We start from the raw sequence: 16,041 nt of genomic DNA, 5'->3' as shown, positions 1-16,041 counted from the left end.
AAAAAACATCTCAATCAGGATTAAAAACTCACCATGTGTAATTTGTCTGTAATGTAGATATTGTTAAAAACTCCTATATTTCTTGAAAAGATAGTGAGGACATGACCTCAGCGTCCTCAACGGTAGCCTTTAATGAAAATACAGAATTAATTTTTTCCTCCACCTATCAGTAATCCTAACCAGAAAAAAACAAACAAAAAAAACACTGGAAGGAATGTGGTATGCGTAAAATAAAATAAAATATACTGGTAATGATAAATACACTCTTGAACTTAGGGGTCTGGTTTTAGAGTATTTTATTTTTTGATCAATGTTCATTGATCAAGAAAAAAAAAACTGAACTGTAAATGAGCCCAAGTTTGCTTCGTATGCCATTTCCATCATTATTGTTGGCCAGATGTTAAAAGGAACTCCAAAAATGTCTGAAGTAACTGATGTTATTGGTCTGACAGTGAGGATTTCTTCATCAAGATTTGTTGTTTCGTGTTCCTTTGATGTGAGGTCCATCATCATGTTCAACATGTCTGCTGTGAGCCACTCAAAATCTCACTAGAGGGTGCTGTTCTCAATGTGCTCCTATTTCCCTGCGTCCTCATGGGACAGCCAGGTTTGCATCATGAATGGTACAACTGAATGTCTACTGTTTTACAAAGAAGCCTACTTAACAGACACACTTTATTTTTTGAGATATTTATTCTTAAAAATGAGTCGGGGATCTTGTCAGTCCTGACGTGGGCTGTAGAGAATTCATGCAGCTGTGCAGTATGCCATCAACGCTCTATGGTGATCCTAGTAGTTTAAAGCTTTGTCACAGAGAAATCAAAAGCTGCAATGATTTTCAATATATTGATATGGATAATAATTGCATAGGATAATAGCCATGCTGTACAATACACATACTTATAAAACAATATGTTAGAATGATTAGTACAGGTTTCCTAAAGTAGGTTTTTACAGTTTTTCGTTATCCTCAACATTTAAGTGCATCAAATCATTTGAATAGTCTTCATATTAAAGGAGATCTGATACATAGATATAGTGATTTAACACATACAGTACATACAGTAAAATAAACCCTTAATCAAATTTAGAGGGACATTGCGAAGCCCTTAAAAATGTAATAGATAGTTTCTGATAAAATGGTATGCAGTGGAATGATAAAACTGTACATAACTGTCATACCAGATTATAGTGGCATTTTCTTTTACATTGCCGAGTTTTTCCTCTAGAACACACAGTACTGATTATCTAAATGAAGCCACTCTCAGAGAAAAGAGCAAAAAAAAAAGCCTTTTCTGTATCAAACAGAAGGTCAACATCTTGCATGCATTATTTTAAAAGTCGTAACAATGTAAAATTAGTGAATAAGAGGGAAGAATAAATGTCAGCAACTGCATGCAGCAACAATGGTTATAATGTTAATAATTCCATATTCCATTTCCGCACCGTCACACAATAAAATCATAATACATTCCTCAGTGAACTCCTCCACAACCATACTTGTAATGACAGATACTGGATTCCCTTCTTGTTTACCTTCATATGGTCAATACATGTTAAATGATGAATGAACCTGCGAATAAAGACAACATTTAACTCATTAGCCCAGTCACACAGTAGTCTTATTTTGGTTGACAAGAGCATTCAGGGATAAGATCATATTATGGATCATCTTGTAATCTGTGGCCACAGACTGTTAATGCATTATGTATCATCAGGCTTTCTCTTAATAATGTAATACTTACTCAGCAGACAGGCTGCTCAGTTTGTATTCCTCTGGCGAAGATTCTTGTCTTTGTGGTTATTGGTTGAATTAGTTTTCCTTTAAAAATGAAGCAAACGACACAGTCAGTTAATTGAAACATGTTTAGAGCTGAAACAATCAGTCAAATGATTGATTAATTGATTGGCAGAAAATAATTTGATTCCAATTCTAATAACTGTTAAATAGATGTAGCATTTATTGAATAAAAACACAAGATTTGGTTTGTCTGTTTCATGTTATTCTAAATTAGATACTTTTGGTCAGAATAAGTGACCAACTTTAAGTCATCTTTTTGGGCTCTGCCAATTTGAGAATCATTTTTTGACATTTTGCACGTAAAGACTAAATACTAATTAAATTTTAGAAAAAAATATATATATAACAAAACAGTAGATTAAAGACAAACTCTAGCTTTCTAAAGTCTGTGAAAATTATCAGTGGAATGAGCCTTTAATCAACAATGAACCAACACTTAGCTGCAGCTCTAGTGTACACTAAACAGCTGATTACATGAACACAATTTCTACTTTTCACTGTGTGGAGGAGTAAACCAGACCTGGGTCCAGTAACATATTTACTTATTTATTTTGATCCTTTAATGGGAACACTTTACTTTAAGTGCCCCATTTATAAGCAGTATACACACATTTAATAAATGGTTTATAACACATATAATGGAGTTGTAATAACATTAAAAATAATAACATTATTTATATAGCACCTTTAAAAACAGAGTTTACAAAGTGCTTTGACCGACAAAGCAAGGCAAAAAAAAATTTATAGCAGCTATAAGGACATGATAATAGGGGGTGGTCTTTTTAAGTTATAGAGCATCATGGGCAGGCTTCCCTTATCAGGACAATATGCAGATGGTAACTGGTCATTGACAGAAAAAAATGTCCTTCCTTGACTTTAATATTTTCCTGTGATTTACATGAATGCAGCAAAGCACCATAGGATGATGCTCCCAGTTGTTTGTGACCCATATTTAAGGTGTACTGTACACTGAGCTCTAAAGACAGCCAGGAGTAGATACATCATGACAAGTTACAACAAAACACACACTGTCAAGCTATAAAAAGATTATTGAAGGTAAAAATTGTATACTTACACTGGACCTGCATGGTCATCATCTGAGGCAACAAGGGAAAATATGGAAAAAATGAAGACCAAAAACTAAAATAATCGCAAGGAAGTTGCACACTGATGATGAAGTGACAAGTGTACATTTTTGTTTTTACAGAAAGCATCAACCATTAATAACAGTAGCTGTGACTGACACATGGTGCACTTGAGGTTTGAGGTGTTTTTATGTTTCAACTGTACTGCATGTGCAGACTGTGTTATGGGATCAAAACAAAGCTTAGATGAAGAAACAAAATAGTAAAGCGACAGACTGTCATGCAGCAGGAAAACCCACCTCATGAGGTCACTCACAAACACACAGAACGCAGTTAAAGGCATACTATGTAACTTTTCCCTTTTCTGTCCCCCTACCGGTTGTCTCATTGGAACTACAGCTTGCGTGGCTGTAGTTCCAATGAGACAACCTGTAGGAGGACTGAAGAGGGAAAAGTTACATAGTATGCCTTTAAATTTAGCACATCACCACAATAAAACAAACACAAAACTCCAATTAAAAAAATGTCATGCATAGACAAGCAGCGCTCACAAAGAACAGCTGTTCACTCAAAAGAGATTAGTGAGGAGCAGTTCCATCAATATCAGCCCTCCACTCAGGGCAATAAAGTCATTGAAGCAGTGTGAAACAGTGACAGTAGAAATGATTGATGAACACAAAATATTTTCAATTATTCACTGAATGACTTGCATGCCATCTCACTGCTGGAGTTTGATGCAGAAACCTAAAGTTACCATGTGAAATAAAATCTTAAAAACGGAAGATTTCGAACGGCACTCGACCCTTCTGTTGATGCTAAACAGAACGGTGTTGTGAACTGGAAGACGATGAGGCTGGATGCTTATTGAAATCCAGGAAGCATGCAAAGTCTCACACTTACCACAAAAATGGTTTAGGTTATGCAATTTGGGAAAAAGGGGAGGATATTACAATAATCTGTTAAAATATTGAACAGCCAAAGCTAACCTATGTAAAATTTTAGTATTAACATTTCATGCTTGAATTTGCTGTAGGACTCACGCAATCTACATCCATTTTGTAAGACTGTGAAGATTCTCAAGCTAACTATCCACCATGTAATGAGCCGCGATGAAAATATATTCTTTCACAGTGTCACTGACTGATTGTCGCAGCTCTGAGCCGTCAGTCATTCGCTGCACGTTGCATCTAATCAGCATGTCACAACATCAAAATTCTGTTTGAGAAAAAGGTTACCCAAATACCAGTAATGCATTATTTATGATATAGCTAGACTCTCAAAAAAAGTAGTACTCAGTATAATTAGAAAATCCCAGGCTGACGCAGGTTGTATAGCTAAATAATGCATCTCGTGGTTAAGCTGGCAGCAGCTTAGGGACGGCACAAGGTCCTTGAAAAGCTGTTAATAATTGAAACTGTCCACCTCCGCAACACCACAGTATCATATTTCTCATGAATATTAAATGCATGAAATTGTCCTGACAAGGTGCGACCTCCTGCAACAGTGTCTGCCTGTTGGGTCAACCTCGCCAGACTGAATTATTGAATGCAGACACAGCACAGTGTCAGGTGAAGGAATGATTTAAGCAGACACCAAAAAACTAATTGTGCCTCTTTCAGTCGTCTCATTGCCCAACGCCACACTGAGGGGGGTTGGGAATTCACAAGAGAGATCCATGTCAAAGCTGAACAATAAAATCAATTTCTCCTCAGATATATTAAAACCAGTGGAATCAAAAAACAGTCCTAAGCGCCACCGCTGGTGACTCACCGTCTTGTAAATCATCTGGCTTCTTACGCTTCTCATAAACGACGATGATGATGATCAGGATGATGATCTCAGCCAAAACCCCCAGAAGAGGCCATAAGGGCGCCAAGTGGCTGCGAACCCTCAGCACAATCATCTCGTCACGGCTGCCGAGCATGTTGGTGGCATTGCAGTGGTACTCGCCTGGATCTAAATTAATGTCCAGGTTGACAATGTGGAGCTCAGTGTAGTTGTCTCTGCTGCTGATTAAGAAGCGTCCACTTGAGTTGTCAATTTCCTATCGAGGGAGAAGAAAGAAGTGTACTAAATAATGTCGAGGGTTGACAGTGGTGGTGTTTACGTGGACACAGTTGCTTTTATATTCTTGTTAAGGTCATGAAGTAAAACCTCAAAACATTATATAATTTGTTTTAATGCTATATTACAGGATCATCTTATGAAATAACAATACAGAACTTCATGGACTAGCTACTAAATTGTATTTATGTTAAATATACTGTATCTATACATTTTATTTGTTTATCTTACTCTTTTTATCTTATTATTGAGTATTGAGTACTATTTCATTCTTTCTACCTTTTTTGCCTGGATTTTATCTAATCGTAATGCTGATTTGTTTTAATCTTACTTTTCCTGTGTAGCTTAGTTCTGAAAGGTGTTGTACAAATAAAGTTTATTATTATTATGAACTCATGTACAATACATGATTTTCTATTTGGTGTAATCGTGTAGTCACAAATAAATTGCTTCTTGAGCTTGAATATTTACAGTAACTCAGTACAAGTATGGTTTCGCAAAGTATCCTTTAAAACAAGCAGATAAGAATGCAGTTGTGGAAAATGTTAGCTTAAGCTAAAGTGGATTTTAACATCTTAACCTCAATGTTTCCCTTCTGATTAGGTAGCTAGTAGAGGAGTAGTGGACTTCTTCTAATACAGGTTTGTGCACATGCGACAAAACTAAGTTTACATGCTACAGTAACCAGTTACATCAGCCATGAACTGAACATGAATTCAAGTATATGCTTATTATTTGTTTCAATATAATGCAGTACAGTACAACACCACTACAACTACCTTAATAATTAACACATAGTTGAATGAATACCTCTCTGACAGTGTCAACAAAAACTAAACATTATGATCTTCCTAAATGTAGAATTTGTATTGGACTGCATGCAATTGTATAGGTGTACCTAATGAACACACATACCCTAGGAATGCCGTTGTCCAACTTGCGCCATGTCCAGACAGGGTGAGGGTAGCCCACAGACTTACAGTAGAGCACAGCAAGCTGGCCCTCGTTCTTATTCTCACTACGTTTGTGGCCTGTAATCTCAGGAGCAGCTTAAACAAAATAACAAAACAAATAACAAAGATCAATTGTTAAAAATTATTTAAGAAAGTCCCAAAAATAAAGTGTTACACATCTATTGTGGGCATACAGTAGGCAACAGTCATGTGAGTTGCAAGTAGAAACTGATAATAAGCAATGCTCTTTTTATGGCATCTATCTTTTAAATATTAGTTAAGTAAGCAATGCTTATGGAAAACAGCTGCTTCACTGTGTTCAGATCATAAAAATAATAAAAATGTATTTATAAAGTACTTCTCAAGCACAAAGCGCTTCCCAGAGATAGGTAGATAACAACACATATAATTAGCATTAAAACAGCTGCAGGGGGTAAATAATGCAGCAAACAAGATTGCAACAAGTAGAGAAACATGAAAGAAGAGAACTCCCAATAAAAGAATAAAACAGATACAATCCACCAAATAAAGGTAATTCCATTGATGTTTTCAAGCCATGATCAGGGAGCATAACATAGGAAAGACATTTTCAACATCTAATATTTCATCTGATCTATCAGGAGTGTGTGATCCAATCAAGCTGCCTGTATTATTCTATGTATTCTGTAAATTTGCCTGGCTTTTTTTCTCATCCCAGATGAAAAGAAATGCCCCATAAAATAAAAGCAAACAAAATCCTATTTGCCTTCATAGCGATGCGTGTGACAGCTGAAAAGGCTGACCAGATTTTGCCGTTGAGACATAATCCCTTGCCATCAGACAAACAAGACACCATCTGCTGCCACTGAGCCGGGCATTGGTTAGATGGAGGTGTCAAGGGCGCCGGCTGCCCCATGAGCAGCCAACAGAGCTGTATGAAATCACAGGTCTTCCGTGACAGGGCTGCTAGTGCTCAAGGCCATTTGGGCCATTTTTATTGGTGACGTCTCTAATGTGGCCGTGAAACTGACAAAAACGCCTGCAGCTCACAAATCAACACCTACATTTAACTTCGATGGTGGCGTTTGCTGCAGGAGCCATCGCGAAGGTGAAGACACACATGTACACTCCGGCGGCATCTCCTCTTGGTTTTTTCAGCCTGCAGAGCAAAAACACACCTCATGTGAACCCACACCAGGCTGCTAAACTCTATGTTTAACACTCTCACGCACACGCACACACACACACACACACACACACACACACACACACACACACACACACACACACACACACACAAGTTGTATAAAGTTTTGCTGTGACTCCTACAGGTACTCAGTGTTCTTATTTGGGCCGCGTGTTTCCGGGATCTCCTCCCCGTTCTTCATCCAGTAGCTCTCCTGGTGGACACTGTGGGAGCTGGTCAGGTTGCACTGCAGTATGTAAGAGTCGCCTTCCACAGGAAGTGTGATGGATTCAGAGGCGGCGATTGACGGCTCTGTAAGAGAGACACAGATCAGCTATGACAGAAGTGATGCTTGCTGGGACTCGTGGGTGAGGGTTTGTTGGAGGATGTATAAAACAAGGCACAAAGGGTTCAAACCCAGACACCACGCCAACCACACTTTATACAAACAGGACAGCACAGGAATAGAGTTGTGAAGTGGGAGGAATTATTTCTGGCATCCAGGGTTCCTGAAGTAGAAGTCATTTTCTGCATTGTTAGGTAACTGGGAAGTGGGAGCACTTCTAAGGCTGGGATGAAACTCCCTCAGTTGAATCATCAAAAGATGACCAACTGCATTAGAAAATATCTGGTTCTTTAAAGGTGCTCTAAGCGATGTTGGGTGACATTACTTCTTGTTGACGTTCAAAGTATTTTCAAACAAAACAAGACTAGCTCGCCCCTCCCTCCTCCTCATCCCGTCCCCTCCCCCTCCCTTCCGTGCTTCCGCGCATTAACCCCCCAACTCCTTCTTGTCGGTTATTGGCTGGAACGCTGGCACACTGTTTGTGTATCTTTCGTGGTGCAGGTTGGCCAGTTTGTTATTGTTGCCGTTTGTAGAGCCTGGGCTGTCTACAGAGATCGCGTTTTTTTACAGTGTGTTCAGGGTAGGGCTGGGACGATTCATTGACGCGTCACGCGTAGAAATATAAAAAAAACATAGCTGCCTCCAGCAACAGCGCAAGTATGGATTATTCGCGAGTTCAACAACACGTTGAGAAAAAGGCTTGCACACAGTCTTCTAAAGTGTGGGAGTATTTTACTCTTAATGCCAACAACAACGTGATAGACTGTAGACTTGGTAAAATGCGTCACTGAGTCAGGATAACAGCAGCAAAACACTAAGTTCTGCTCACCTTTTTGGTCTGCTCCCTTTCCCTCCCAAGTAGAGTTTAGATTCTCTGCCCGAGCCCGAACTTGACCCATGGGCCGGGTTGGGACGATATTTCCTGTCACTATCCCCGGGCCGGGCCGGGCCCTTGATCTGGACCTTGTTTTTTTAATCATTACTTTATTAGCCTAACTGGGTGGGAAGAAAGCAATGCCTCTCCAGCTTCTCCCGTAGCTCTGGGTATATGTCCTGCACTGACTTGAGTGTGAGGTAAACTGTGCTAAATTGTGTCTCCCCCATCTGTAGCACTGTCTTCGATAATTGCGCAACCAGGCCCGATTGTTTCAGATATCTCACGAGTCCTTTATAACGTCAGTTATAACGGCCCACGTATTAAAAAATTGTCGGGTTTAAATCGGGCTCGGGCTCATAATTCCAGTTAATGTGTCGGGCCGGGCCGGGCTCGGACACAACGTGCACAGGCTCGGGTAGGGTCGGGCTTGATTTTTTTGGGCCAGATCTAAGCTTTACTCCCAAGCATGTGCGATTATCAACATATCGACACAGAATGTGTTCCCAGTAGTAGCCCAATGGTACGTTAGTCCGTTGATTTGGTTTACCATCATCATGAGTGACCCAATCGATTACAGACTGTTATATTAGACACGCTGCAACTTGCCTTATGTTGGATTTATTTGATACATCTGATTTCATATGTTGCTAAAATTGCACTTTTTACTGTAAGATTAAAGGGACAAGAGCTTATTCATTATTTTACCTACTGTTAAAAAAAAGCAAATACAGGCTACTCTTTTTGCACTTGCTCTGTTTACTTTTATTATAATTCCTCCTGAAAGTGACTTTATTTTGTTGTTGGATTGATAGACTACATCTGGCTTCAAGTTGCACTACAAATTCATTTTACTTGAACAGTGCAGTGTTAAACAATTTTAATAAATAGAGATTTGAACCTTATTGAAATTAGTTTTGTGTAAATTATTAATAATTGAGCAATGGGAAAATAATCGCTAATTGAAAAATGAATCGTTAGATGAATCGAAAAATTAATCGTTAGATTAGTCGACTAATCGGTAAAATAATTGCTAGATTAATCGTTTGGGACAGTCCTAGTTCAGGGGACCGGCAGCTAGCAGATAGTGAAGAGATGTTTGCTGTATGTGACAAAAAATGTTGTAGCCTAAAAAACGCATGACATCGCTTAGAGCACCTTCAATAAAAAGTTACGGTACAAGCCTATGTATTTCAGTAAGAAGCATCCAATCACTGAGCTTAAATTTCTGTAACATGATGAGCAAAAGCTAAAGATTACGCTTCTTACACATTTTTCAGAACAATATGCAGCTAAAATGAATATTATAGCTCAATTCCAGATGCATTGCGCAATTATCACGCTGCGGTTGTGGTCTCACACCAGCAATGATGAATCCGCCGTACCACAATGAACACGACTTCTCAGCAACAAATTCGAATGAATTTAAACTGATGGTCATGACGTAAACCTACAGTATCATTACATTAAGGAATTTATTAAATACAAATTTTGGAACAGCAATTTAGAGTGGGCAAAAGTTCCTCTGGAACCAGCTTCTATACAGCATACAACTAGACATTCCACACTACTGGAATACAGACAGGTCTAAACTTTCAGTGATTCTTCTCCAAAAGCTGACTAAAAAAATGAATTCATGACCACATGTAATCATGTTGCAAGCCAGTGTGGATGACTCTAGGTCAAGGTCCATTCAACAACTCTCTTAGCTTTACTTTAGAGATGAGAGCTCTGAAGGAATGCCATACAAAAACACAGAAACTCATAATAACATACATTTGTATCTGATTGAAATTCAACCTGTGGAAATTGGAGTGTTGTATTTTGCTTAATCTTGATTATCTACATCTTCTTTTTACATTAAGACACCGTTGAACCTCTAAATCTGAGTAGTCACAAGGTGAAACACTTATACATCTCTGCATCATTTTGAATAATTTTTTTAAGCTAGCGCTAAGGCAACACCTCAGATTTGGTGTATAGTAAATACCAAAATGTCTTTTTCCAATACCTTACTTTGAGGAAATTAACATCAAACCTCACAACTGGTAAATCCTGTCTAAACCTAAACACCAGCTGAACAACTACTTTGCCCACAAAAGATCATCTAAAATTGGCATGATTATAAATCTGGAGCTATCTGATCAACAAATAAGAAACATTATGGCCGGCACCAAAAAAGTATTGAGATCCGAGACCCAAGTTCAGTACCCACAAGTTTTGGTTTCCATCTAGTTCTGTGCAATTCTGATTCTGGTACAGGATTGTTTTTGGGGAAATAAAGAATTATACTTTATAGAAAAACATGGCACTGATTGCTTGCTGCTGGTGGGTAAACAACAAACAGATGTTATCATTCATAAGATTCAGAAATAACAAGGTCACTCCAAATGCTTTTGTCTGTAAGTAGTCAGTCTGCAAAATTTGACCTTTTAAAAAACACAAATGAAACAGATCACGACTAACAATAACCAAAAGAAAAATGAAAATGATTATAATGATATTCAGTTCAGGGAAATGAGAAGATGAGAGCTAAAGGAAGAGCAAAATGAAGTAGAGAGGAAATGGCGATGGGGAGGAGATCGGTCTCTACGAGGTGCAGGTTGAAGGATCTGCTGAACCGAGGGATGAGCACAATGTATAAACACTACTCAACTATGCTGGTAAAAGTACATAAGGACTAGCTGGAGTTGTTATTCTTCATTTTCCAAGTCTGTAGGGGAGGATGGTACCTATGGAGGAAGCTAGAGGTCTGAGGGAGGCTAACGGAGGGGAGCTGGGGGGGGGGGGCCTCTACAGTGACCACTCACTCTGCAGCACCATTATAGTGGCCTGAGCGCGGATCCAGGTGGTGGCTGGATTTTGGTGCAGGTTGTTACGTCGCGGGTCATTGCTGGCTCTGCACTCATAGGTCCCGGCATCATCCAGCGTGAGACGAGAGACACTCAACACGCTCACGGCGTTGGAGCCGTAGGCCGTGCTGATGGATACTCGCCGTTTACGGGCGCCATCCCACAGCTGCCTGAAGGAATCAGCTTGGTTGATCTCAGCGTACCACCACTGGATTTCTGGGGTGGGGTTTCCCACCACTTCACAGTAAAGCTCAAAGGTGTCACCCGTGAGCTTAGTCTCAGAAAAAGGTGATTTCACAAAGCCCGCTGGTGGTGACGGTGGTGGAGGTTTATGGGGCAGCATGTCCAGAGATGAGCCCAAAAAAGAAAAACAGGTGGAGTATGGAAAGGCGAAACGAATAACAGGGTAAATTAAATGGGAACAAGAAAAGGAAAGACAAACAGAAAAAAGATAATGTGAAATAATCAAAAAGAAACTGACAGACAAATTATCTTAAAATGAAAAAAGGTTGATTTAAATAAAAATGTAAAATATACAGTAGAGATTACTGAACTCAAATTAACATCAAACAAGATCAATATCTTTGGTGAGAGAGATAGAGAGAGAGAGAGAGAGAGAGAGAGAGAGAGAGAGAGAGACGACCTCAGATCTGCCCAAGTCATTATTGCTGCTATTTCTAGGAAGCTCTCATTAAATTCTACTGGGACGTCTTTGCGAGGCTGCTCTCACTTAATTTTGTCCACTCAATGACATCATATAAATTTGTGCCGGGCTCGTGCAGCACTCACATCCAAAAGTCCTCCAAGTGACCTTGTCAGTATCTTGTCTGTATAATGAAAACATCTTTCGTGCTTGTTTATATAATTATTCAATAATGGGACACAGACGCTGGGCAAACTGTATACTGTTAATTATACAGGATTGAAATGTATTCCTCTCTGAACTGAAAGCAATAAAAGCGAAACAATTGATCATGGCTGCATAGAATGGAGGAGGAGTTTGGGGGCTGAAGTGATAAGCATGGTCTATAGGCACTGTAGAGAGCAGATGAGATTGAGAGAAGATTTATAGAAACTGCAGCTCTGGGTCTCTGGGGAGTGTGTGGGCGCATAGTGATAGACCTCTGTTTCCATAGAAGCACTCTACAGCAACAAAGTGGGAAGAGGAAGAGGCGGCCAACCAGACCAAGCAGATCATCACAAGGTAGACAAACATGTCAAGCTGACATCATAGCCCTGCTGTACAGGACACAACTGGTTATCAAGACCAACACATTTACTGCCGGCACAAATAGATTCCTACATACACTCAGTTAGTAGGTACACCTGCTGTTATGTGTGTCACATGTGGGTGATGGTACTGCATTGTACTTTTTCAGCTTTCTTTCATTCTCATCACTTGAGATAATCCTGATTAATCTGAAGTTGTCCACATATTCCAAAACTAATCGTTTTAATAATCAATTTATCTGTCAGTTGTTTTTTTTGATAGTCTCTAAAAATGTTAATGTCTTAAAGCACAAGGTGAGACGTAAAACAGCTTGTATTGACTCAAAATATATTTAATTTTAAGGCTAACTAACAATTATTTTTTATTATCGATTAATGTCAATTTTTTCCGATTATTTCTCCCAACTCTGTACGTCTTTAAAAGCAGGCTTACAAACCTGTTATTTTCTGCTGCCTTCCAATGCTGTTCATCACTTTAAATTTTTTATTTATTCAACAGTATTGCATTATTTGTACACATTCACACTTGCATTTATTAAAAATGTTTGCTTCCAATTTGTTTCCAATTCCTTTTAAAGTTTAAATGTCTGGATTTTGTTTATTTGTTTGTTTTCTTGGTGAATATGTAGAAAAGTGTGAATAAAATCGAAACTACTTTGAAACTGCCCGGTGTATCAATTATGCTATAAATTAATTTGTCTTTGCCTTTTTGCCTATATTAATGGTTTGGTCAAAAAATAATAAAAAATGTCTATCCCAAATTCCCAGAACTCAAGGTGACATCTTCAAATGTCTTATTTTGTCCGACCAACAATAATAATGTTCAGTTTACGATGATATAAAAACAGACAAAAGCAGTAAATCTCCACATTGGAGAAGCTGGGGACCAAAAAATAGTTGGAGTTTGAGCTTGATAACGAACTTTGATCTGTTGATCTACTAATCAATTATTTGGCTAATTGTTTCAGCTCTAAATGTGACTTCATGGTGTATTGTTATTTTCATACAAGCCTTTTATAATCACATACTGTACTTAGCTAGATAAAAAAATTGCTATGCTAATTTCTGGTTCATTATTCATCCCCTAAATCTGACAGCAACCTGACAACAGATGGCCATTCCTCACAGATATTTTCTCTGTATCTTCTGAATTCTGGCCACCGTCCCAGTTGTAATGTACCAACACTTATTGAGTAGCTAATTAGATGCTAAATGAATATTGTATTAGAACAGAAGTGAGACCTGATGGACAGAGACAACTAGAGATTAGAAAAAGCAACAGAAAGCAACAGAAGCATATATTGCATTTACATGCTGGTTTTAAAGTGAATGTTCTGAAATTTTCCTCCAGTGACTGATATTATTGTAATCTGATGTTTACAGAAAATAAAAGAGATTGTATATAAAATGATTATGAACATGATTTTATTTTGATGAGCTCTATGTTAATTAGTTATTTTGAAATTAAAAAACAGTATATTTAACACACACTGACAATACATCCTAAAACCTTCACTATTTCTATATTTCCAATTTGCTGACAAAGCTACAGTTTGGTAAACTATACTAATAAGGGTCAAATCTGAGACTAAAATTTGAAAAATGAAAGGAACCACAACTCCAAGGTGAATAATTTGTCTGCCAGGTTATTTTTCAGAATAACTGCACTCTGGCCTGTGTACTGATAAACATCGCAACCCGACTTCTTATACAATAATATGAACCCAATATTCATTGTATGCACTCTGCAATGGCAAAGCAAGAAAATCCTCTGTTTGCATTGATCAGTTTATTAACTGAGACTTTGTTATTACGAGTTTTTGTGGCTTCTGTATGGAAATGACCCCCAAAAATGGTTTGGCTTCACACGTGAACAGCTATTAGCAGACACAAATGGCTTCTGTGACGTGGCTGGCTACTGTGTGCGTTAATATCTTGCATTACCAGACTCAGCCAATGGTATATACAGTATACTGTGACATTCTCTGAACCATCCAGCCTTTCTATGAAAACAAGCAAAGAAGAAGATACGAAAATATCACACATTGTAGCTGTCTGTCAGATAAAAAGCCATTATACATTTAAGCAGAGCTTTATCCGCTTGGGGTGCTGATTGAAGAAGAGATAATGAGTGGGTGTGCTGTATAGGAGGAGATGTCTAATGCATTCCTACATACTGTATGGTCCACTGCAGGGAAGGCCAGCGATGAATAAATTCTAACTTGCTTGCAAATCTGCACTGCACACTTAAAGTATCCACCCCCCAAATACTCAGCTGAGATGGGTTTACACTGCCCTAAACTGTAGCTGTAACTGTCTGGTAGCGGGTGACATTTATGAGCAGAGTGGTCAATTGGACAAGTAGAACCTCGCTGAGAAATCAATGCCATTCTGCAGTGCAGCACATCACAGTGACAACTTAACAGATTCACTGTTGCAAGAAGACATTAAAGCCATGGTTCCCAGTGCAGCATCTCTGCGCTAAAAATAGAAGCATGCAGCAAAATGGACTGGTGCTATTTACAGCACTTCTGAGGCCCTACATCTAATTACATAGCCTACATGTTATGTTATGCACAAGAACCTGGACTGATGCAGGGAATTATCTCACCCTGTGAGGAGAGGAGTTGTTGATCTGCTGCTGATACTGATACTGAGCCATATCCTGACACACCTGAGCAGTGTGTGTGTGTGTGTGTGTGTGTGTGTGTGTGTGTGTGTGTGTGTGTGTGTGTGTGTGTGTGTGTGAAGGAAAACATGACAGATTGTGAACTTCAGTGGGACACCATTTCCCTGTCCACCTTCTCCTATATCCCAACCTAATGAGCAGGACTTGGAGCTGATTGAATGCTTATGTATGCAGCTCCACACTTCAAAGGACATTTTAGGGACATCGCACAGGCCTCCTTGTGGCCCACTTCGGCCCAACGAATACAGATTGTAGCACATTAATGATTTATTTACCCTTTATTTCAAAGGAATACCCAAAAACAGCGCTTCATTCGACTGATATCAGTTTATTTTAGTGTAACGTTAGAGATGATCTAATGAGACTTGGCGGCCGGTGAGATATTCGTGATGGACAGCGTTCTTATAACAGACACGTCTTGTAGTGATTCATATAAAAAAAAAAAAAAAGCCCCACTGCACAACACGACATCCCTCCCTAAAAACCCCCATTTTCGCCATGAAGTGAGATTACTGACATGTATTTTCTATAAGAGAATTTCCTACCGTTCTGGGAAGAGACGGACTGCAGCATCAGGGCTCCAAAAATCGCTACCGAGAAGGACATGACTGCAGCCCTTCGTTTGCCAGGTATCATCTTCGGAGACGGGAGATGGAAAACGCCGGTAGTCGAGCGCTAGGTGACCCGAGCGGAATATGATGATGATGCGGGATGGATTCTCCGAGGCTCGCACCTACACACACGCAATCGTATCACGCACAGAGTGAAGTGTCGCTAGGTAGACCGGCAGAGGAACCTACGGCACTACTGATAGCTACCTGTGCAGCTCTCTGCTGTCAGCCCAGCGCAGCAAGGGAACCACCTTTTTTAACCACCCGTTTAATCTTAGAATCCCGCGAGATCTTGGAGGAGCGCAGAGAAAAGTGGGTAGGATACATCACAAACACACACACGCACACACACACGCACACACACACACCGT

At 39.2% G+C, this 16,041-nt stretch overlaps 1 protein-coding gene across 1 annotated transcript; it reads right to left on the bottom strand.

Moving 5' to 3' along the window:
- Positions 1-358: 358 nt before the first annotated feature.
- Positions 359-15,915, bottom strand: LOC144521537 (neuroplastin-like). The gene is made up of 8 exons (XM_078256087.1): positions 15,605-15,915; positions 7,212-7,380; positions 6,947-7,041; positions 5,866-5,999; positions 4,657-4,930; positions 2,877-2,898; positions 1,746-1,822; positions 359-1,573 (listed from the first exon to the last, which is right to left on the bottom strand). The coding sequence occupies exons 1-7, from the start codon at positions 15,693-15,695 to the stop codon at positions 1,762-1,764; spliced, it is 846 nt and encodes a 281-aa protein (XP_078112213.1). The 5' UTR covers positions 15,696-15,915; the 3' UTR covers positions 359-1,573; positions 1,746-1,761.
- Positions 15,916-16,041: the final 126 nt, after the last annotated feature.

Source organism: Sander vitreus, chromosome 8 (genome assembly GCF_031162955.1).
Source record: "Sander vitreus isolate 19-12246 chromosome 8, sanVit1, whole genome shotgun sequence".
In the NCBI taxonomy this organism is placed as follows: Eukaryota; Metazoa; Chordata; class Actinopteri; order Perciformes; family Percidae; genus Sander; species Sander vitreus.
The sequence above is the reverse complement of the archived record's forward strand: the minus strand, read 5'-3'. Positions and strand labels throughout refer to the sequence as shown.